The sequence below is a fragment of the Musa acuminata genome, chromosome BXJ3-4 (genome assembly GCF_036884655.1).
Source record: "Musa acuminata AAA Group cultivar baxijiao chromosome BXJ3-4, Cavendish_Baxijiao_AAA, whole genome shotgun sequence".
Taxonomy (NCBI): Eukaryota; Viridiplantae; Streptophyta; class Magnoliopsida; order Zingiberales; family Musaceae; genus Musa; species Musa acuminata.
In genome coordinates this window covers 4,856,665-4,880,101 of record NC_088352.1, presented here as the reverse complement: position 1 = coordinate 4,880,101, position 23,437 = coordinate 4,856,665, and the positions used below count along the sequence as shown (strand labels likewise).

Below are 23,437 nucleotides of genomic sequence, written 5' to 3'. Positions count from 1 at the left end.
TTGTTGAAAACTTCCAAAGATGGCTCGACAAACATGATGATTTATACAAGATTATTCCCTTTTGGTGTTTGGAGACTTAAGTGCCATCAGTGAGTACTTGATGTCAACCTCTAATCCCTAAGTATCACAAATGATGTCTATCATTTTGATTATGCCTTTCAGAGTGTATCAAAACTAGTTGTCGACCCGAGCACTAGCTTATATATATATATATATATATATATATATATATATATGTATATATATATATATATATGTATATATATATATATATATATATGTATATATATATATATATGTATATATATATATATATATGTATATATATATATATATGTATATGTATATATATATATATATATATATATATGTATATATATATGCTTTGATGTATAAATGCAAAGCATATATAGTAATAAATTATAATTTTTGTTAAGATTATCTAGAAAGTAATTAATTACAGGAGAATCCATCTGGCCAAATCTCGATAAGGAATTAGGTTGAATTTTTTTTCTTCCATTTCATACATCTTCCTCCTTAGCCGTATTATTTTTAGTAACATATATTCTTATGATAAGTATTGAAGACTTGTCTAAAGATATATATTGGCATTTATGTTTTTATTATTTTTGCATTACAAGAGACATACGATATCAAGCAAGAACGATTACTTTGATACCATAATAATGATAGAATTATGTCGAGATTGATTAATTATCCAATCTCAATATATTTATTAAAAATTTGTAATCTAAAATGTTGTTTGATGTGTCACATCTAAGTGGAGTTTACATAAGGAATATCAACATCTAACGTATCTATTTTACTAAGTAAAACAATCTTTGTATTAACATTTTAAATCTTCAATTCCAAGTTAATAGGTCTCAATAATTATTGAAAATTTATTTTCAATTTTTTATAAGATTTTTCACACATTTAAAGACTTTGATACCTCATGGATATTCTTGTCAACTTCCAATAATCAATTATATTAGTTTTCTATCTTGGCAACATAGACAATGTTTACTAAACAAAAAATAATTTTACTTTAAAAAGCTCTCTAATTGATTTTTACATAAGGCATTTTTTTAATAATTTATAAAAATATCTCTCTCCCTCCACCAGCAACTTCTTATCGTCATCATCGTGCCCCTGACCATCATCACCACCCTCGATTGTAGTCATCATCATCATCATCTTACGCTCTCCCCATGAACAATGCCGCCTGTTGCTCCCATTGTAAGCTAAGCAAACATATTTTATTATGTGAAAATTTATCTAGATAAATGTATTTTAGATCTTTATTATAGATATTTTGGTTGCTATTGAAAGGTAAAAATTACAAAAAATAAAGATGGATAATCCTTTTAATTTGTTGTTTAAAATATTATTTTTTACAGTTATCATAATAAGAAATTTTATATACTATCAACCGAATAAATCTCTTTATGAGTTGAAACAAACTTCTCCAATTCATCATAGGTTTTACTTTTTACATGGGAAAATAAAAACTCTTCTATAATAATGTTAATATATATAGATATATGATATGATTATCCATGAATAATTTTAAATTAAAAATCTTAAAAAATTAAAAATAGTATATTCTAAAAACATATTTTTTTTTTCAAAATAAAAGTATACATTAGACGTTCTTGATGATATGGGTCTCCCTGGAGCTGCCCCAATTAACGTTTGCATGGATCAAAACCTGAAGCTCACTCCATTAGATGATAAACTCTTCAACGATCGATCACAATATAAAAGATTTGTTGGATGACTTTTTTTATCTTATAATCACAAGATCCGATAGAACCTACTCGATGCACCTTCTTTGTCAATTTATGCATCAACCTAGAAAATCACATCTTGTTGCATCAATTCGAGTTTTGTGATATTTAAAAGAAACACTAGAACAAGAACTATTTTTTTAGCAGATAATAATCTAAATTTGACTATATATTATGAGACTGATTGGGGAGATTGTTCAACTACAAAAAGATGTTTTTCTTTGAATACTCTCATCTCTTGGAAGACAAAGAAGAAACATTGTGTTACATTGTGGATTTACTTAGTTGAAGTATCTCTTACACTTCGATCATGCCAAATTACATTGTGTTAATCAGGCAGCAATACACATTGTGGCAAATCCCATTTTTCATTACTGCATGAAATATATTGAAATTGACTGCAATGTGATGGGAGAAAAAATTTAGTCTGATAAATTACTACGGTCTTTGTTCTGTCATATGCTCATTTTTACATATATTTTTACCAAACTACTTGGAAAGATACTTTCATTCTTATCTACTTAACTTGAACATCTTGAATATTCATGCGCCAACTTGAGAGGGAGGCTTACAAATGATAATATCTTTATCAAAATCGGACAAATTAAATAAATTATTCTTGAGGTAATATTCTCATACCAATAATTATATGACTGAGATTTTATACACCATGTAAATAAGTGTGAAAAAAATATAAATATATCTTGTACAATTAAGAAACATATAATTTAAATATATTAAAATTATAAATCTCCTCTTTCTTACAACTTCACTAATCAGGCTAAATTTATTGTTTCTATATTTATGTATTTTATTTCGATTATGAAAGAGAGAGGTTTTCTGTGCTATTTTCTTGTGCCAATGTAGTTTCTGGATGCTATGGATGACCATCTCTTTTCTGCCACTGCCTTGTGCAGGGACTCGTAAACTCGATAATGATTCTTGTTCTTGCTTGCTACATTTCTGGGTGTGTGGCAGCTTCAAATTACAGCGTCACGGACTTCGGAGCGAAAGGAGATGGCGTAACAGATGACACTAAAGTATAAGAAATCAATACATCCTCTTTGTCTTTTTTCTTTTATGTCTGTATGCGTGTATATGTTAAGCATATACATGAAGAGATCTCTACCTCTTTTTGCATGATATGTCTCCATTATAATCACATTTGTTCGGTGTTTTATTCCTCAGGCGTTCTTGGATACATGGAATGCAACATGTCAGAGTTCTGTATCCTCCATTCTCCTCATCCCTGCAGGGAAGACGTTCCTGTTGAATCCCATCGTCTTCCAGGGTCCCTGCCAGTTTTACGTCCGTGTTCAGGTATTGCGTCTGCTTGTCGCCGTCGGCAAGTCCTCGAGTCTTCTGCGCTCTCTCTGTCTCTCTATCGTGCTGTAGGTTGATGGAGACATCATACGGCCCAGCAAACTCTGGGGAGGAAAAATTGATCACTGGTTACTGTTCAGCCATATCGATCAGCTGTCCATCGTCGGATCCGGGAAGATTGACGGTCAGGGAGCCGCTTGGTGGTCGTGCAAGACCAATCATGTAAGCGTTTCGTCCTCTCCACTTTCCTGTTTTTGTTTCCGACACTCTCAGGTCAACGCAGCTCATCCTGCTTTCTACGTGCCTTCTCTTCCTTCGGTTTCTGCCGCAGCAATGCTCAGTTGCTCCCAACGTAAGCTTTCTCAACTGCTCTATCTTGGAAATGCACGCATCGTAGCGTTAGGAGACTGTAATCACAAGCATTAACTGGGATATATGCAGACGCTAGCTTTGCTGTTCTGCAGAAGAGCGCTGGTGGCTGATCTGAGGCTCATCAACAGCCCCCAGATGCACCTAGTGGTGGGTTTCAGCTCCACAATCCACATCACCGGTGTTACCATCACCGCCCCGGGCGACAGCCCCAACACCGACGGCATCCACATCCAACAGAGCCATCACGTCAACGTCTCCGACTCCACCATTGGTACAGGTACACCTTCCCGTTCCTGTCACCGCTCCTTGTGAGACGTACAAAGAAGAATAGGTAACAGCAGTCGATGTTGGCTGCAGGAGACGACTGTATATCGATAGGCACTGGTTCTTTCCATGTTAATGTCAGCTGGGTAACATGTGGCCCTGGCCATGGCATAAGGTTTGTCTCCTCTCACAACAACTAAAGAATTAACTCTTTGTATACAAAGAATCAAACTCACATCAAAGAAACATTTGTTTAAGCCGAGCAGATAAAAATGAAGACCTCCCTGATTGATATGAAGAATCAAAACATTTATTCTAGTCACAGATACTGATCGACACTTATCGGTTGGTTTGTGTTTCTAGCGTTGGTAGCCTGGGAATGAACAACTCTCGTGCGGAAGTGTCGGATATCCAGGTTGGTCATTGCAACATATCTAGCACAATGAATGGCGTAAGGATAAAGACATGGCAGGCAAGTCTCCCATCCGCTCCTCTTCTTCAACCCAAGGATGAAAGCCATGGTGTTTTCTCACTGCTATAACTTAGCTTTCTTTCTTCTTATTAGGGAGGATATGGTTATGCAAAGACGATAATATTTGAGAATATCAACTTCACTGCAGTGATGAATCCTATAATAATAGATCAACACTACTGTGCTGCCGGTGTCTGCGCCGAGAAGGTATATCGAAATCTTTGAAGTTCTTAGGTGGTTCCAGAATTTATCTTCTGATGTCCTGTTAATCCAAACTTCTTCTGTTGGATGGAGAAGTCGTCAGCTGTGCAAGTGACTGATGTGCGATTCATCGAAGTAAGAGGCACATCAAGCAGCCAGGTAGCGATCAACTTAAACTGCAGCCAAAACGTGGCCTGCACGGGCATCACCATCCAGAATGTTGAGATCCAACCTGCACAGCAAGGAGGGCAAGCATCATCTTACTGCTTCAACGCCCATGGAACAGTGACCGGTGTCGCCATGCCTGCAGTTCCTTGCTTGATGCCATGAAAGAAAGTACAGCATTTGTAAGAGCTTTTGACCGTAATTTTCAAATTTCTCAAGTGTAATGGTTTTGGTGGGAAAATATGTAAATTGATCATTTATACTAATAAACTTCAATCATGTCTTCTTTATTTACTAAATATCTAATTAAGTGATGATAAAGTTTAATATTTTCACGTGAAGGTGCTAGCACTTAGCTGAAAAAGATTATCGTAGGTTCTAAGCTCAAATCTCGTTTTTATCGTTTATCATTTATGAATTTTTTTTTTATTTTTTCACAAGTCACATCTATAATTGTATTGCATTTTATCTTGGTTGAAGACAATACTATTTGTGAAGAAAGAGAGGATCACATACAAGTGCAATTCTTTCTCAAATAGTAATAATAAGGTATTACTAGTCACCAAATAGAAGAAGAAAAAACTAAGGTGAAAAAAAAAAATTTATTGAGCTTTTCAAAAAGAAAATTACTTTGATCTTCTTTTGATTTACACTGTTATTCAAAGACGACTCTTGCTTGCTATTAGTATTATTATTCTTTTCATTGTCATTATCATTATCATTTTTTTTATTTGTAAAAAAAGTATCTTCATCTCTTCCTGAAATAAGCTCGTATTATTTGATAAGCTAAAGATTCTTATGAAACAAGAAGATTTTTTAACTCTATTAAGGATGGTTTTTGAACGCATGCTTGAATAGATATAGCATAAAGAATATATTTTTTTCAAAGATCATGAATACTATAATGTTTCATTCCTGCATCAGAAATATGCTCATTTGGATCTAAGAGTAATATCTCTAAACATAAAATTTTAATTTTTAAAAAATGTTATAAAATTAAGAGATCATCTTGGATAGTATTTGTCAAATCATTCTTCAAAATACGATAGTCGAGTCATATTCTTTTTGTTGAGTAATATAGCGAGAGTGATCCAAATTTGTAATGAATAATGTGTTCAAAGATATAAATAAATCTTTTTAATATAATGTCAATCTTTGCATTTAAAATTCTTTATCTCTTCGTAACGTTCGAGATAAAACTCTAAACAAGTCTTCCAGATTTTGTTATTAGACTGATCGAAAAAATCCAAATCCACCAACTTGACTATAATATTTCATAGTCATCTTCTTCAATAAGAAAATTTAAAACCAGATATTATCATCTTTGTGGCTCTAATATACGCCGTGACCAGCTAAAAAAACTAGCTGAGCGCGACCACCACATGCTGGAGAAAAGAGTCTGTGTAAGTGCCCTTCTGCGGAAGGGAGAGAGGACGTTGGCGTAGTTCCGGCCGTCTCTTAGCTCCAGCTTCCGGGCCTTGATAATGGCCGACAGGTAGCCGTCGACGTGCGCGACGCTGCACGTGAGCGTGGCCTCCATGCCAACTTGCTGCCACTTGTTGAACCGCCAGACAAACTCGAGGAAGATGAAGCGATGGAGGCTGGCCTCGGCCGCGTTATCGAAGGCGACGGCGGAGGCGTTCTCCAGGAGGTCGAGTGCGAGCGTCTCCGGGTCCTTGCCGAAGGCGAGGCCGCATATGTTGTCAAAGGTGAACCGGAGGAGCAGATCCTGGAGGTCGACGACCCTGTACCTCGCGGAAGCTTCTTTGAGGATGGGAAGAAACCGGAGGTGGATGGAACGGCAGACCCTCTACGACATGGCGATTCGGAGCATGTGATGGTGAACTCTAATCGGAGTTGAACACGCTGTGGTCGAGGAAGTCGTTGAGGATGGAGCAATTTGATTCAGTTAGATTTTTGGACAGATCTGGGTGGTAATATATTTCGTATAAATAAAATCATCAACCTAAAGACAATAAATAACATCATCAATGACTTTATATATGTCTAATCCTTCTTTAAACAAAGTAATGGTACATTTCGATTTCTTTGAAAATAATTTTTGCTAGAATTAACCATCAATCTTGTTATTTCAAACTTTTATAATTTATTTTTGTTCGTGTAGAGCTTTGAGATGTTTATACACATTGTCTTCTTGACCTTTGACTATAATCCTCTATGGTTACTTTATATTAGTTGGGATGCTTTCAGCTTTACTTAAGCTACTAATACAAGAAGCATTATTATATATTTCGTCCTTTCGAGTATCGCAAAAGTATTAGCATTAAAGTCTCCACTAGAAAGAAGTAGTTCTTCTTCCACATTTTCGTAGTTTTCAGAAGAGACGAATGAGCTATCAACTGAATGTTCTTATCGTACAAACGAAGAAATATCATATCCAAAATGAACTACAAAGCATAACTCGGATCCTAATGTCACTCAAAAACCACACTAACAATAATAAAACCAATCAACAGCTTCTCCACCACTTCACATAACCATCGATTATAAATCCATTAAAATTTCTAACTTATTCATGTGATAATTAGGGATATGCAGGATAACACGTAAAGAAAGAATAAAGATAAGATAAAAATATTTTTTGTTTCACTAAAGAAAATTTACTGTAACTTCAAAATTCTATATCACCCAACATTTATACAGTCCCCATTAATATATTATATTCATTACATTTACTATATCTCCGAATCTTTCTAAAAATATTTGTTCCAAAACTCTTTAATTACTATAGTAATAAAATCAAACTTTTGGTTTAGAGATATTATTATTTTTTTATATCTTTTTTATCATTTATTTGTTCATTATTTCTTCTCATTTGATGAACAATAGAAATGATTTTTGAAAAGAAATCAGAAATAAATTTAGAACTATCTTGTTATAATTTTTCAAAATAAACTGGTAAAATTTGTAAACAAAGTTTTTTTACCTTGTCCATACCACCGAATGTTTTTTGAAATATTTTTCAAGCTTCTTTTAAAGTCTTTGTTGGAATAATGATCTTGAAAATTATATAATTAAGCTTTTGGTAAATAATGAATAAAGCTTTTTTCATCTTCTTTCTTTGATCCGTGAGTTATTTTCTTGCTTCTCTATCCGATGCTTCTTCTTCTATTAGACTTGGTTTATTAAATCTATTTTCTACAAACTCCCATACATCTTGAAAGCCTAAAAAAACTTTTATTTGGATACAACATATATTATAATTCTTTTTTATCAATATAGGGATCTGAAGTTGGAAAGTGTTTGAGAAAGAGGCCATGGCTTGACTGATACCAAATGTTAAAACAGATTGGGAGAAGAGATGGAGCTATCACGTATAAGGATTAGACAACAAATTCTTTGTTTCACTTAAATAAAACTACTATAACTTCATGATCTAACACATGAGGTTTATATAATCCTAAGATACATTAAATTCATTATATTTAATATGTATCTTTCTCTAGATTTTTTTCTTCCTTCAAAAATCAATAATCAATTTCATTCATTCTTTTATAAGACCTTTAATGTATTTTATCTCTTGATACAATGAACATTGCGATAACAAGTGTATCGGAAAAAACTCACTGTAGAATTCTGAGATAGATATTTCTGACTAGAATTCTCGAGATACGCTGATCACTTTGGTCGTTTTAGTAGGCCTACATTACAAGTGATGCAGCTTTTAGGAGAATCTAACACTCATCTAACCATACAGGTTCATCAAAATAATCTAATTTACATTGTCGATGATGACCGATGAGTGAAGCTTCTCATTCATATGATTTTGAGGTGAAATAGTAGATGGCTTTGATCACGTCTCCTTTGCTGGCCGACATGAATGAGAAATCTGCAATCAATTCGATCATTGTTGTCAAAAGCGTGTGAGCCCCAAAACAAAAGAAGAGGAACACCTTCTTAATTCTCTGGTATCGATCATTAATGTGACCGTCCACATTCCACCACTAAATGGGGGAGAAAAGCAAACGACAAACCTCGAGAAAAAGTCATTGCGTCGTTCCCTACAGATGTATGATTCACTTTAAAGAAGGAACTTTGAGTTGCAGACATCAACACTGTCCCACTATCCCAATCATATATGTACAGAAAAGAAGGAAGAGACAGATGGTGGAGGGACTCCAATCATTCATGGGGATAACTGGATCTGCAAGCTGGATCATGTGCTTGTTGAATACTCACACGTATATACATACATGTACATACGAAGGATAAGTCGTCTTGCATGCATGCATGCGTTTCTACACATATACAAGTCTGCAGAGCAGTGATATACAGTACTTTCCCAGGGGGAAAGTAAAGCGTCAACAAGAGAGTTCATCCTCACATTTGCCTAGCTAACGGGAAAAGGATGTGTCGACGTCTAGACATCCTGTACGTGTGCAGTGCCGAAGTGGTTTCACATGCGGAGGAACACTGACAGCACAAGTTACGTGCTGAAGGAGTGTTCATGTTCCTGATGGCAAAGACAAGTTACATCTGTGTGTATGTGTGTGTGTGTGTGAGAGAGAGAGAGAGAGAGAAAGAGAGAGAGAAGTTATGTTAATTTGTACTTCTCTTCTAACTATCTCTCTCTCTCTCTCCCTTTTTCTAAAACCCTAAACCCTAAGACACTTGGACTAAGTGCATAGTCTCCCTACGATTCGAGTATTCCAAACTGTTATATCCTTCACAATTCATCATGTCTCTCTCCTCCTCTCTCTCTCTCTCTATAGACACTGCTTTAATATGATGCCATCATTGTTCTTATGCTTGTTTATGCCATCTGGAAATGAAATAGAACTCCTGTGCAAGGTACCCTACAAGATGGTGTGTGTTAACTCCTGTAGCCCTTGAACATATCAACTGTTACCATTTACATTTAATGATCTCTGTCCAATGCAGCACTGTTCATTGTAGGGATGTCCGGGCCACCTACAGTGCTCAGTGAGCCATTAGTTTATGTTGGGTGGCCATTTCCTTGTAGTTTGCCTGCCATAAGTTCGGCATCATTTGGCACATATCGATGGAGATGCATGGCCTCCCCACCCAAACCACCTCTCTCTCTCTCTCTCTCTCACATACACACACACACACGCATACATTTCAAGCTGTGTGTTTTTCTTTATTGTTATGTTACCATCATATGTTGGTGTCATGGGCAGCAAGGACCTTGTGGGAGTGGAAGAATTGTGAAAATATTAATCCTTTATGGGTGAGATAATAATAAATTCATGTATCACAAACAAATTTTTGGGTTATAAATGTTGTTAAAGGATCAAATTGATTTATGCTTTCATTTTGGTGCAGTGGTTGAATAATTAAGAGGAATATGTCTATGATCAAAATTGGACATTTATATTTATCATGATTCAGCATAAGAATTATGTCACTAGTTGCATAACAGCATGGTCTTAACTAAGCTTTTGTCTCCCATCCTATTTGGTCAATTTAATCTGTATAAATCATATGATACTTGTAAGTCAACTTGAATCTGTTCTAATTCAACTCAATCAACAAGCTCGATTGGGTTGATTTTTATTGAACTTAGTTGTGAATACTCAACTAGAACAATCCAATTCTTCTTTCATTTTGAACTTGAACAATCCAATACATCACTAACCTAACCTAATCTTATTCTACCACAAAGATGAGTTGGATTGAGTTAGGTCGAAGCTAATTCAAGTGTCATATTCATTTAGAACTTCCTCTCAACATGAGTCAACCAATTCAAAACTTAATCGAAGATAATAAGATGATATTTGAGGCACTCCTCAAATAAATAATAATATTAAAAGATTAAAAAAAGGAATTTATAATTTATAATTAATTTTACTAACATTCCATAAGCAAGGGAAGATAATATCATGATCAATGGCATGTGAACATGTCCTACATAAAAAAACAAAGCTAGCAATAAGTACTTGTGTCACTTCCATGACTGTTCATGAAGCCTTCGACCAAACACCCCCACTACCTCCCCAATCACCACAACACCTTAACCAGATGCCATGCCATATTTCCTGCAAATGATAGAATCAAGATGTTCAACCAGTTCATATGATCACATTGTTTTATGATACCAGTAATCATGTGTTGGATTCTATATGGGAAAGCAACTTAGCAGGCAGTTTATTACTACTGTTTGTAATCAGTCCAATTCACCTTCAAATTGAAATCAATAATGAGAAAAAGTATGTCTATTTTTAGGGGTGGATGGTGGCACATATGATATTCAAAGCCTAACATGGGATGTTCCAGTGTTTATATTGTTCTTCAGGCAGTCATGATATAAATGAGCAAATATATGTGGAGTATTTGTTGTTCCAAGTCCCAAGGTAATGTATAGCTCCCTATTGAACTTAAAGATAGACTTTCTAGAGCATCAGAGTTATGAATCCTTTTCTCCCATCTGCTTTCACTTTCCACACCTCCTCCCCAGTCCTATCTTCTCTTTTGTCTTCCCCCATCTCTCTCTCTCACATAACACAGTAACAGTATATCATAAGTAGTATCCTCATCCACAACCCATCTGCCACAACCAAGCTCTTGCAAGTCCCTACAATGGCAGATCCATACCACAATTTCTTGGAAGGCTGCTTCAACCACCATCCCTTCTCCTGTAACCTTTCTCCTCCCCCTCCTCCTCCCCCTCCCTTTTCCACCTACAACTTCTACTCAAACTACATCAACTACAACACCACTCACCTCTACTCGCCACCACCTCCCTCCCCTCCCCTCCGAGAAGACCTTCCCCTCCTCAGTCTGAGCCCAACAGACCTCCACCAGCACGAGGAAGAAACCGCCTGCAGCGCTTCCCCTTCTGTTGACTATGGTGGCAACAGCAGCAAAAAATGCTTGAACGATGGGGAGAATGGGGAAGACGAGGCCGTGATGGTGGCCCTCCGCATAGGGCTTCCGAGCCCCAGTACGGCTGACGTTTGCTCCGGGGTCTCCCCTGCTTCGGCAGATGATGAGAAAGAGCGTGAAGAAGATGGTGGCGGTGATGCTGCTCCTTTATGTTACCCCATCGTTGGGAGGCTTACTAAGGGTCAGTATTGGATCCCAACTCCCTCTCAGATCCTGTTAGGTCCTACCCAGTTCTCTTGCCTCGTGTGCTGCAAGACCTTCAACAGATACAATAACATGCAGGTGAGCTGCTCTTTTTCTTCCTGCTATAAGCTTGCTTTTGATGTATTGCATTATGTATTGCCATATGCCATGGGTTTCTGATCCACCGCGTTCGTCATTTACCCTGTGGGCGTAACAAATAGATGCATATGTGGGGTCATGGATCACAGTATAGGAAGGGACCGGAGTCGCTGCGGGGAACGCAGCCGACGGCGATGCTGCGGCTGCCGTGCTACTGCTGCGCGCCAGGTTGCAGGAACAACATCGACCACCCGAGATCGAAGCCGCTCAAGGACTTCCGGACTCTCCAGACCCACTACAGGAGGAAGCACGGAGTCAAGCCCTTCGCGTGCCGCAAGTGCGGCAAGGCCTTGGCCGTCCGAGGCGACTGGCGAACCCACGAGAAGAACTGCGGCAAGCTGTGGTACTGCACCTGCGGGTCGGACTTCAAGCACAAGAGGTCTCTCAAGGACCACATCAAGGCCTTCGGGCAGGGTCACGCGGCCTGTGGAATCGACTGCTTTGACGAGGAGGACGAGCCATCATCTGAGATCGAGCAAGACAGTGATCACAGCCGACATGAACTGCACTAAGTACACCAAGCCAGAGTGTATCACCACTGCCTTCGTTCTCCATTCCATTTAGCTACTGTGCTTTCTGTTCTCATCCATCTACAAGTGTTAGATTCCTATACTACAACATTAATGTAGGCTCATATATTTGACTATAAATTGTTGTTGATCGATGGATGGCTTGGCTAATCTTGCCTTCTTTCTCGTTTATAATGAAATAAGAACACAGTAAATATTTACACAAGGAAAAAAGAATTATTGTGTACTGTTCTCAGGTAGACAAAATGCAGAAAAAGAGAAGGGAAGAAAGCAGTAAAGATCATGATTCTTTCGGTTTAAAGACTGTAAAGTTGCATTTTCCTGCTGCTTCATTTGCCTATCATCCTCTCTCTGATATCTCTTTATGCATTGTCTTTAAGAGTAATCTGTTTAATCTCACTTGTATCGTATCTCTCATCATTTTACTGTTATCTTCATTTTTTATGTCTGAACGTAATTATGAATTCTATTCACTTTCGTTGTTTTGCCTCTGTTTTTGTTTCTGATTGCTTTACCAGCCGTGGAAAAAGAAACAGGAAATATCTGTTGAGGTTGTCTGACCTTTTTCTCCCACTATTAGCACAATGATTACAGCCTAAACTCCTTTTCCTTATGCTTCAAATTTAGGCGTAACCTTTTCCTTCACTTTAATGCAAGGTTTTGTACCCAACCACTGTCCCAGTAATCCTGCAATCTCACAAACAGATGCATGTCTCGACACTGTTACTTGATGAGAAACATATTTTAGGGTTCCTACACCATCAACCTTTTAGTCTTCTTCCTCACCGCTGCAGAGACCAGAAGCTCTAAGGTGGCACTCATTTCACTACCTCTTCTTCTCTCCGAAATGACCAAAACCGACCCTTTCTACCACAAGTATTCTATTCTACGATCCGTCATGCCATCGGCTGCAACTGAGAACAGTAAAAAAGCTGCAGAGGAAGCATGCAGTGAGTCTGAAAAGTATAATCAGAAGCCGTAAGGCTTGTTCAAACCCTGCAAGTCGACTCAGCCTTCTTGTGCTTTGGGATCGTAGATGTGTGTGCTGCTGATGGATAAATCAATTATTAGATTTCTGTAAGGAACACCGAAGAGAGAGAGAGAGAGAGAGAGAGAGAGAGAGAGAGAAGTGTATATAGGCAGATTGAGAGGGAGCCTAAGAGAGAGAAGAGAAGTCACCGAAGGGCCCGTCGACATGTCAGATCAACCACTATCTATCCATCTCTACACCCATCACGCTGGCTACGTGCCGTCCAGCAGAGCAGTGTTTATATGTATCTCAAACAAGCATGCAAAAAAGACTTGGGTTCCGCACTTCCTGTCCTTTACTTCCCTACGTCTTGTCATCTCTCACTCCAATTTGTTAAGATGTCTCCATGCATCAACAGCCAATTCTGCATGCTTTTAAATATTTGAGATCCTAATTGGATTGCATTAGATTCTAGTCAAAGAACAACAATGAAAAAAATATAATATAATATAATATAAAAAATAATAGAATATGGATCGAGATATTAAAAAATAAAAAAAAGAAGTTGATGACTACAAGTATTTCATGTATTAAATAAAAAAATATTATTAGAGAATTTTGCAAATTGAACACTTTCCCAAAAATAAAAAAGAGAACAAAAAAGAAATATTTTGGTATCAAATCCATAATAAGTATTAACCGCTGCTCCAGTGACCTCACCATCCTCGTGATCTTTTCCACCAACCGGCCCTATGGCCATCTCTCAACACTTGGATGACAATCCCACGTTCCACTGCTTCTGCTGCATGCCAATCTTGACCTTTAGCTGCTGCTTCGACCCGTCCGACTCTGGGCAAGGCAAAAGGTGGACTTTGTGTCCGCGAGTGGAGCGGCGGCAGCGAAGACCACATCGGAGGAGGCGAAGCTTTTTGCTCTGCTTCGGCGGTGGGCTGGAATGGGTGGAGGGACATCGAGATGGAGGAGAGCGGCGAAGAGGATCGGCTTCCCATGTGCTTCCTTCCCCGGTGACGCCCCTTCCGATGAAACGGTGTTCCCTCTTTCTTTCTGTTTTACCTCCGTTCTTATCTCGATTTCCCCCTAAAAGAAAGCGATAACAGATCGGCTGTTTTCTTGTACTTGTGAGGTGCTATTTCTCCTGGATCTTTTCCTCGAAAAGATACGATTTTGGATCGCAACTGTGGTGCATTGACCCCAATTTCTCTCTTACGCAGTGGTTCTCGTGACAGAATCGATCAAAATCGGGCATTTTGCCCAACGCCTTGCGTCGAATTAGGGCATTTTTCTCTTTGTAGGTTAATTTAGGCTTCCAAGTATACTTCGTCTCGCAATCAGTCCCTCGTTCATCCGCGGAGTGTCCTAATCTTGTCCGAAATCAATCAATTTTCTCCTTCAGTGAGCTTGTTCTTACAAACTTATACTTTTTATACTGAATTTAGTAGCTTAGATCATACTAACCGCTAAAAATCTTTGGGATTTTATGCTACCACATTAGTTCTTCTAATATGCATGTCAATAACTAGATGCCCCAACAACAGTGCGTATGAATTCTCCACTTTTTAATCATTATCCTGTTCTTTTGTCAGTAAATCTTCTTTTCATTTTCCCCTTTCCTCCATCTTGTGTTCTTGGCTTTTAACTTCTATTCTAATTTTCCCTGATTCAATTCCACTACTCAGATCTCATGCTCCACCGCTAGTAAAATGGACGAGATTGCAGAAGAAAAACCTGAGGGATTAGAGCAAAAAGGTGCCCCTGATAATAAGGTACTGTTCTTTCTTCTTCCTTCATACTTCCTATCTGGTTCATCCTCTAACAGTTCAACACCGTAAAATTAATACAATTGTACTGATGCATTACTGTTGTTTCTTGTTATGATTTAAATTATGTCTAATCCTTAAGACAAATATGCTGATGCATATTGTTCTCAATTCTCATTCTGATTTTCATATATACTTATAATTCAGTGAGGCCTTTAAACTTGAATCAGATTTTAGTTCTTGTATATTGTTTAAGTAGCTAATTTTCTTTAGTTGTGTTGATTTACAAACACGAGTCTTTTGATCTCAGAATTAAATATTTCTTATTGTTCTTCCCGAGTTTACCTTTTGATAATGGTTTTTTTTTTTAATCTTTTTGCTTTTGTATATCAAAGTGCTCGAGCTAGTTATATGCAATCTCTTATGGCAGTATATTAGCAATATATAAGCTATAATGACTGCTGTTATTTGCTTTTGTAAACATCAAAGTGCTCAAACTAGTTACACATATCTCTAATGGCAGTATATTAGCAGTAAATAGGCTAGGTTATTGTGATCATTGTTCATAAAATTTATTGCTTTTTTCACATCTTAATATGAAACAATGTATTACTTAATATCTGTGGCAACTCCACAAGCATAACAAGACAAAGCAAGCATTTTATTGTTAGAATCTCATTGGTGCTGATGTTGGCAACAGCTGCCAGTACACATGAAGTACACATGAAATGGCAAGATCTCATATGGTTTCTGCATAGGCAACAGTTGCCAGTATCATGTTAGCATCAATTCATAGTCAGTCATTATGGTTATACATTTTGTGTGACTGATGCATTCTCACATGATTTACACATCATGTTAATCTTAGTGGTGCAGACAGATCCTAAGAGACAAGAATAGTGAAGTCATAGTTCCTGAGTTGTTGCTTATATTCGTCTCAGTTCCCTGCTAGCCTTCTAACAACTGCTACTGAAGCTTCCTTTCTTACACTAATTGCAGAGAGCATGCGCAATATGCTTGGAGCATCTCAGTTGTGATAATGGAAGCGCTGATGTCGCTGGCAACCAGAGAATTTTCACAGCTCAATGCATGCATACTTTTCACTTCATGTGCATTGCATCCAACGTCCGGCACGGAAGCATTACATGCCCGATCTGCCGAGCACATTGGTCACAGCTGCCACACGAGCTCACTGCACCCTCCATAAACAACACTGATCCCGTCCTCCGCATCCTCGATGATTCAATTACCGCTTCCAGCGTCAACCACAGATCCTTTCTCCATGCCAATTGTTACAATGATGATGAACCTGTCGAGCTTGACGAAGACACTGAACCCATCCACCCTCGCCTCCACTTTGCGATCATTCCAGCTTCAGCACCATCAGGTAATCACTTCCCTGGCTGTTATCCCTGTGCCATACACCTGTGTCATTGCACAGCCGCTCACAACTGGCTATATCTTCTGTAGCTGTGTCTCTGCAGCAGGATACTTCACCGAATGGGCAGAAGAGAGCCTACCTATCTGTAAATCTCTCTCAGAGACAGGCAATTGATCTGGTTCTTGTCGCTAGCCCGAGTGGGTCTTATCTAAGGCTCCTCAAGCAATCCATGGTGCTTGTGGTCCTCTCGCTGCGTGCTGTAGACCGGCTGGCCATCATCACTTATGCCACCACTGCTACTCGTGCCTTTCCTCTAAGGCGGATGTCTTCTCAAGGGAAGCAGGCAGCAGTGCAAGCCATCGATCGCATAGTTTATGTTGGAGAAGCTGAACCTGCTGAAGGGCTCCGGAAAAGTCTCAAGATACTGGAGGACCGAGTGCACCGCAACCCACTTGCTTGCATCCTTCACCTTTCAGACAGTTCGACCCGAAGCTATGTTTGCAGAGACCTAGAGTTCCCAATCCCGGTTCACAGATTTCATATCGGCTCTGGGTTTGGGAAGTCAACTGGGGGTATACTGCAGGAGTTTGACGAGTTCTTAGCTAGATTGTTTGGTGGTATGATCAGAGAGACGCAACTGAGGATAGGAGGTGAGGGCAGTTGGATAGTGTTGGGAGATCTGAGGGGAGGAGAAGAAAGGAGGATACCTGTGGACCTGATTGGTAATTGCGGCTTCCTCGCTGTCAACTACAGCTATGTTGAAGGAGGAGCAGAGCAGAGGTTAAGCACAGGAGAAGTGATGGTTGCCGCACTGACTAACGATGACAGATGGCACACAGTGTGAGGTCGGACAAGACGATCTGTGTGTCAGTAGAGGAAGAAGTAACACTGTTAGAGTAGAGTGTTCGGGTTACCTTGGCCGATTCATGGCTCAAAGAAGGGTAAACCATTTGCGCCCACACAAAGAACGATGATGCTAATTGTTCGATAACTGCAAACAATATGATCTACAGGTGAAAGAATGAGTTCTTGGTTCATACTCCTGCTATGGTTCAACTGTAAAGTTAAAATAATACTTGGAAGAGATCATCCACCGGTGTACCATGTATCGGTATATGCCAGAACCAGAACGAACTGGGCCCATACTGATCCGAGGATAGAGTAGCATGATCCAGTATTTGAAATATAGAACCGTACATCAATTCTCATTCTTTGGCACAATTTTCTCTTCTATGAGAACTAGGATAACATATATGTGCATCAATAGATAGTGGGCAAGAACAAGTCAGAATTGTTTACAGAAATGACAGCTCAAAAAACCATTTATGAAGACAGGAAGCTTGTCTCTCAGCTAAAACTTATGCACACCAAAGGACTAAATCTATCAGCTTAAAGCATCTTGCTACAACTATCAGAGTATACTAAATCATTTACATAAATAATTTGGACGTGCATTCTTGGAGCAGCATTGAGTTGACCTGCAAAATAATATACCCAACATGGAATCACTTCAGAAACAATAGTAGTTTGACTCAAAAAACTGCAAACTCTATTTTTGCCACAAAGTGCAGTAATAAGAAGGCTTAATACCTCACTACACGGCCATCTCAGCTTGTAATGCAGCAAATTCATCTGCATCAGAAGTATTCTTATGTGGCACAGGTTGAGTGGGAAGTCTAACAGCAGGAACTTGGACTGGAGGAGCAGGAGCAGTTGTGGCTGTCTGAAGCAACTGTTCCTCCAACTTAACACCCTCCAACTCTTCAAGTTCTGCTTCCAATTCATCCTGAAAAATCCAAAACAGACAGTAAACACCGCAAGAGACAAAAGGAGAATAAATCGGAGATAATTTTGAAAGCAAGTACTTCATCAAAATCGGCTGCTCCTCCAATAGGAGCAGATAATGCTTCCTGAATTTGTTTCATGCTCTCTGTCTGCTCATTGATTTCATCCATTGTCTTGTCAACATCATCAATATTACTGTCACAAGCAACATAAATGAAAAATTAAGATGTATAAATCACAGAGCTTCAGAATAATTAGATTAAACACAATTCAACAAGAGTCGGACAAAGTCTGGTCATGAAGCTTGTTTTTTCTTATAGGTAAAGAGTGCAAAATACCTTTTACAGCCTAACATAACAGTTAAGACATGCATCTATTTACTGAAGGAATAAGACGGTCATATTCAAGTCAAACATTATATACAATGTCCAATTGAACATATATTATCTACTCACGTTGCCTTCTGCACAGCCTTCATAGCTGCTGCTCCAGTTCTCAATGCATCAACAGTCTCTGTTGTAGCTTTTGCACCTTCTAACATTATTATCTGACAAATAAACAAACCCCCCAAAAGAAGTAATATAAACTTGATTATGAGAGATAAACATAGGAAAAATCATCTTTAATTTAAAAAAGAAACCTGATCATGAATCCGCAACTGGAAGTTCCCAAGCTGTTCAACTTGTTGCTCATAGAGCCTTTTCCTTTTCAAGCATTGTATAGCAGCTGTAATGGTACAAAAATATAAAAAACACCCTCAATTTTATAAATAGATGATTGTTCTTGTAAGATTGTTGGCTATAAAAACAATAAGAATACATCATCAAAACATCCTAACCCTCTAAATATACCACTGACATGCAAATTATCTTTAGTTAAATTGTTTTTTGAGAAGTACTATGAATCCACCAAAATAGATCTTTGTTATATATTTATATTGGTCATATTATATTATTAAATTGATCCTATGATTCCTCATCAATCCAATGTAGGATTATTATTATGACAACATTGCAATTTTTAAGATTGAGATTTATTTCTATTATACAAAACCAAATTCCATTCACTTAAATGAATATACAATGGATCCTCCAGCATCTGATCCCATCTTCTCTCTTCACCAAATGCCCTTTAAACCAATAATATATACAATACATCCCTTCTGCGGGTAGGTTGGTGTGTGCCTATCAATTTTATAAAGTAAGTAAAATCCACTTCAACCTCCTTGCTACTAACCAGAGATGATTTTAGAGAAGAATGAATCATGAAGATTTTCAAAATTGTGCTAACTACAAAATGCATAATGTTGCAGGAAAAATGGGTATAATTTGAGAAAGATAGGCAAAGAACAAGATGATGTCCTTGACAATTTATAGATGGTAGGTTGTTAAACTGCAAAACATGATGAAATTATAGGCAAACAGACTTGCCCTTATCGTTTACAAATAAAATCTTGCTTATTAATGTACATTATCTAAAAATCACAATAAGTTGTTTGGTATCTTCATTAAGAATTCTTTGATGATCGACAAACAAGCTAGACTACATGTCCAACTGAAACAACTAAATCATCCTAAATACTTAAATAGGACCAACTTCATGGTGAAAAAATATGAAGGACAAAGATGGAAACTGTTAATACAAGGTACACAAAACCAAAACATCCAAAAACTAGGAAGTCAACCAAGAGAAGTTAAGAAAAGACACAATGGATGGGCAAACAAATAAGAATCATCTTCTTGATTAAAGCAACCTAGTGGAAGTATCCTGCAATCACAAGGGACGATCAGAGTTGTGAATAAACTTAATTTTTTATCTGAAGGATGTGTTAGTGCAATGTTTGAGGTTAATAGATACACTAACAATCATTCACCATATACAACTCAAAATCAGCAAGGAGACCTACCACAACATGGAGGATGGAACTAACAGAAAAAGGTCAAATGGTAATACTCCTAGTGCCATAAGGATGTCCATAATTTGAGTACTTTGTCCAATTTACGAACTTTAGGACTAGTAAGCCATACAGAATAGATATGCATGATATGGTAGACAAATAAAATAATCTACAGATACTGTATCCTGATGGACGAACTTATGAGAGACATGTTTCATGGAAAGCCAATTGTAGACATTGTACTAAATCACACCATTAGAGTCATAGGCTGCTACCATGAGATAATCTGTGACAAAACTCCTATAGTAGATTACAACACCCACCTCTCTTGTTCTTTGCTCTTGTAAACTCCTTAGCCTTTTCAACCTCTGCAGCCGCCTTCTTCAGAAGAACTTGCTCCTTTTTCTCTAGCATAGCAAGTGTCTGAATTACATATATAACACCAAGTTATAAAGAGATCATGAATCATGGAGACAACAATAGCAACTACTCTAAAAGCTGCACTAAACAACCAGATCTGCAAGGAATAATGAATAAATTCATGCAAAATAGATATAAGTAATATGAACAGTATATTACTTTCGTCTGACAACAAACCTTTCTTGTGCTATGCATCGAATGTATGAATCTGCAAGTACAAAAAAGTTGAAAACATAATATGATGAAACTATACGTTTGATTGACCAAGCTAGTCATATTCGCAAAACACAACCACAAATCTTATTTCATCCAGTAATCATGCTTCAAGCACAGTAATGTAATGTAACTGCTTTAAACATTTCAGGTTCACTAAACAACATAGTTCACTGACTAAACCTTACAATGTACATTCATATAGACTTCTTTCAAGATTGAAGGTTTTCTGAATAATTTCTCTCTTGTTGGACAAGCTTTAAATAAAAGACACACAAGGTAGATGTTCAAATCTGACAACAAGATTTGCAATTTCCATGGCAAGTCTTTTCTTCCAAGTTTATCTTGAGAAATAATAGAATAAGAAAAAGGATTAATTGTCAATACCAGGAAAACATAAGGTCTTCAAAGACCTTAACTTCCAGCCACAAACTAATGGGAGTTGGCTTCTGTAAATACCTATGAGCAATGACAATTGGGAGTTAGGGCCTCTCTCTCTCTCTCTCACCTCCTAGATCACGTAATGGCATACCATTTTTATCCTTTCACCGGTCAGCTGATTGTCTTCTTTCAAAAGATCACATTTTGAGTAATTCCTTCTTCTTAGAAAGGACTCCTGTCACCTGCTTCTCTTCTTTCTTCTGTTCTTATATACCGATTAGATGAAACTCATTGAGGAAGAAATTAATTCACTTAAGTTCTAGAAGTTGGAATCACTCTTCTAGTGGTACCAGTTATGATTTCAAGAAAACAACTAATCCACCCTCTCGTAAACAGTATGTGAAATGTTAAAATGAAAGGTGTAGTCCATACTTCATACATGAGACCTTCCTATCACTATCACAATCACATAAATCTTTTACATCAACTTTGCAAAAGTTCCCTATCCAATGTTAATAATTTACCAGTGTACATATCAGCTTAATTTGCTATGGTATCTCCATAACATATATTGTGTACCTATCATTTAATTCTCCACTCCAAGACACATACTAAAAATGAAGCGCTTCATCTCATTGTTCCTGGAGAGATTCTCATAGTTTATTCTTCTAGATAAGAATAATTTTTTTCTTGCATAAATTACTTCTCGATTTTTAATATTTTCATCGCATTATTTTCAGCCCTTACTAACAACCCTTGTAACCAGAAAACTGAACATATATCAAATACATTATGAAACGTACCGAGTAGAATGGCAAGCATGAAACAGAATGTAATCTGGACAAATTTAGTGGAGATTGGTGATTATCAACTTCAAATCAAACAGTCAATACCAGATCAACAAAAGGCCGAGATGAAGAAATCAATTTATACATCTAAAACCAGAAGACCTTCGCAAGTGCCACTTCTCGTACCAGATAAAACAGAACTACAAAGGCCAAACCAAGCAGAAACAAACACTATGCTACCCAGGGTTCATCTCATAGTCGATCATCTACAAAAATCTTCGCCATGATGAAGTTACAACGACGATCAAGAACGATCATCTACTCAAAATAAACAACATCAACAAAACAAGCAAGCCAAAGGTACCTCATTGAGTTTATTAATCGTAGAAAAGGTATGTGGCTGCTCCCTGGGCTTCCAGAATAGCATGCTAAACATTGTGCACCTCCTCCAAAATAAGCCACAATCTGCAAGAAGGCGTGATTTGCGCTCTAGCCGTCGAGTTGCCGACCCCCGCGCCAAACCTTAGATGGCCAGCTTCTGTGAGATTAAGGGATGTTACTAATAGAGATAAGATTTTCCCAACTAAGAAAAGATCAAGCGGTGTTATGAGCTGCAAGGTTGACACTCTCCATATGAGATTAAGGGATGTTACCGATAGAAGATAAGATTTTTTTAACTATACGAGGAACTCTATTCTGTTGAGAAAAATTCTTTATTCTGTTGAGAAAAATTCTTTCTGTAAAGAAGTCCTAACCATTGTATTTCATGAAAAGAATAATAATAATTTAATACTCAAAATTAAAAATATGAGTTGAGGCTTCCAATAAGAAAAACATGATAACGTTTCAACTCTCATATACAAAAATAAATTTGGTTTGTTTTTGTTTAAAGTCTTATATCGAAAATGAGTCCAGACTAAGATTGGCTTATGAAAATATGATGAGAAATATTTTGTAATACATCTATTTAATCATAAATCAGAAGTTGATAGATTGACTTATAATAGTGTGATGGGTATACTGAAAATAATTTTCCATCAAACTATTACAAAATGATTTAAGTATTATTTCATTCCTAATAGAGACTAAAGTGAGCGAGGGGTTGTAATTTAACTTTGTTTCAATTATTATATGAAGGACATATGACACTCTCGATATGAGATTAAGGTGTTATATTTGAAGAGATTAAAAACTTGATACACTTGATATAAGATTAAAGAGTTTTACAACTGAAAGAGTCACAACAATTGCTCTTTTATGAAGGGCATATCAATAATTTGATACTTGAAATTAAAAACATTAGTTGAAGGCTTTCAACAAGAAAGACATAAATCAATCAGTAGTGAATTAAGACTAAGATTGATTTGTAAGAATGTGATTGGTGTATTAAAAATAATTCTTCATCAAACTTTTATAAGATGATTTAAGTATTAATCCACTTCCAATATAAGATTAAGGGGTGTCGGTGTTCCATGAAGGGCATTGCAATAACATGACA

General features: G+C 37.3%; 5 protein-coding genes across 8 annotated transcripts; 3 read left to right on the top strand and 2 right to left on the bottom strand.

Moving 5' to 3' along the window:
• Positions 1 to 2,725: 2,725 nt before the first annotated feature.
• Positions 2,726 to 4,752, top strand: LOC135635096 (probable polygalacturonase At1g80170). Its single transcript, XM_065145947.1, has 9 exons — positions 2,726 to 2,830; positions 2,979 to 3,110; positions 3,186 to 3,297; positions 3,387 to 3,465; positions 3,578 to 3,762; positions 3,843 to 3,924; positions 4,113 to 4,221; positions 4,315 to 4,428; positions 4,519 to 4,752. Exons 1-9 carry the CDS (start codon positions 2,726 to 2,728, stop codon positions 4,750 to 4,752), a joined length of 1,152 nt encoding a protein of 383 aa, XP_065002019.1.
• A 1,153-nt stretch (positions 4,753 to 5,905) lies between these two features.
• Positions 5,906 to 7,543, bottom strand: LOC135635094 (cytochrome P450 86A7-like). Its single transcript, XM_065145945.1, has 2 exons — positions 7,535 to 7,543; positions 5,906 to 6,397 (listed from the first exon to the last, which is right to left on the bottom strand). Exons 1-2 carry the CDS (start codon positions 7,541 to 7,543, stop codon positions 5,906 to 5,908), a joined length of 501 nt encoding a protein of 166 aa, XP_065002017.1.
• A 3,372-nt stretch (positions 7,544 to 10,915) lies between these two features.
• LOC103980757 (zinc finger protein WIP2-like) lies at positions 10,916 to 12,480 on the top strand. Of its 2 annotated transcripts, none has more exons than XM_018824945.2 (2): positions 10,916 to 11,736; positions 11,886 to 12,480. In XM_018824945.2, the coding sequence occupies exons 1-2, from the start codon at positions 11,149 to 11,151 to the stop codon at positions 12,306 to 12,308; spliced, it is 1,011 nt and encodes a 336-aa protein (XP_018680490.2). In that variant the 5' UTR covers positions 10,916 to 11,148; the 3' UTR covers positions 12,309 to 12,480. The 2 variants fall into 2 exon arrangements, with proteins under 2 accessions (XP_018680490.2, XP_009395527.2); XM_009397252.3 differs by having other exon boundaries at positions 10,924 to 11,736; positions 11,859 to 12,469.
• Positions 12,481 to 14,017: 1,537 nt separating this feature from the next.
• LOC103980755 (E3 ubiquitin-protein ligase WAV3) lies at positions 14,018 to 17,492 on the top strand. 3 transcript variants are annotated; one of them, XM_009397247.3, is made up of 4 exons: positions 14,018 to 14,344; positions 14,994 to 15,080; positions 16,074 to 16,461; positions 16,545 to 17,492. In XM_009397247.3, the coding sequence occupies exons 1-4, from the start codon at positions 14,252 to 14,254 to the stop codon at positions 17,297 to 17,299; spliced, it is 1,323 nt and encodes a 440-aa protein (XP_009395522.2). In that variant the 5' UTR covers positions 14,018 to 14,251; the 3' UTR covers positions 17,300 to 17,492. The 3 variants fall into 3 exon arrangements, with proteins under 3 accessions (XP_009395522.2, XP_065002226.1, XP_065002228.1); XM_065146154.1 differs by having other exon boundaries at positions 14,022 to 14,321; XM_065146156.1 differs by lacking the exon at positions 14,994 to 15,080 and having other exon boundaries at positions 14,102 to 14,344.
• Positions 17,493 to 17,612: 120 nt separating this feature from the next.
• LOC135635215 (vacuolar protein sorting-associated protein 32 homolog 2-like) lies at positions 17,613 to 20,581 on the bottom strand. Its single transcript, XM_065146157.1, has 6 exons — positions 20,461 to 20,581; positions 18,881 to 18,966; positions 18,696 to 18,787; positions 18,321 to 18,435; positions 18,046 to 18,241; positions 17,613 to 17,933 (listed from the first exon to the last, which is right to left on the bottom strand). The coding sequence occupies exons 1-5, from the start codon at positions 20,549 to 20,551 to the stop codon at positions 18,050 to 18,052; spliced, it is 576 nt and encodes a 191-aa protein (XP_065002229.1). The 5' UTR covers positions 20,552 to 20,581; the 3' UTR covers positions 17,613 to 17,933; positions 18,046 to 18,049.
• Positions 20,582 to 23,437: the final 2,856 nt, after the last annotated feature.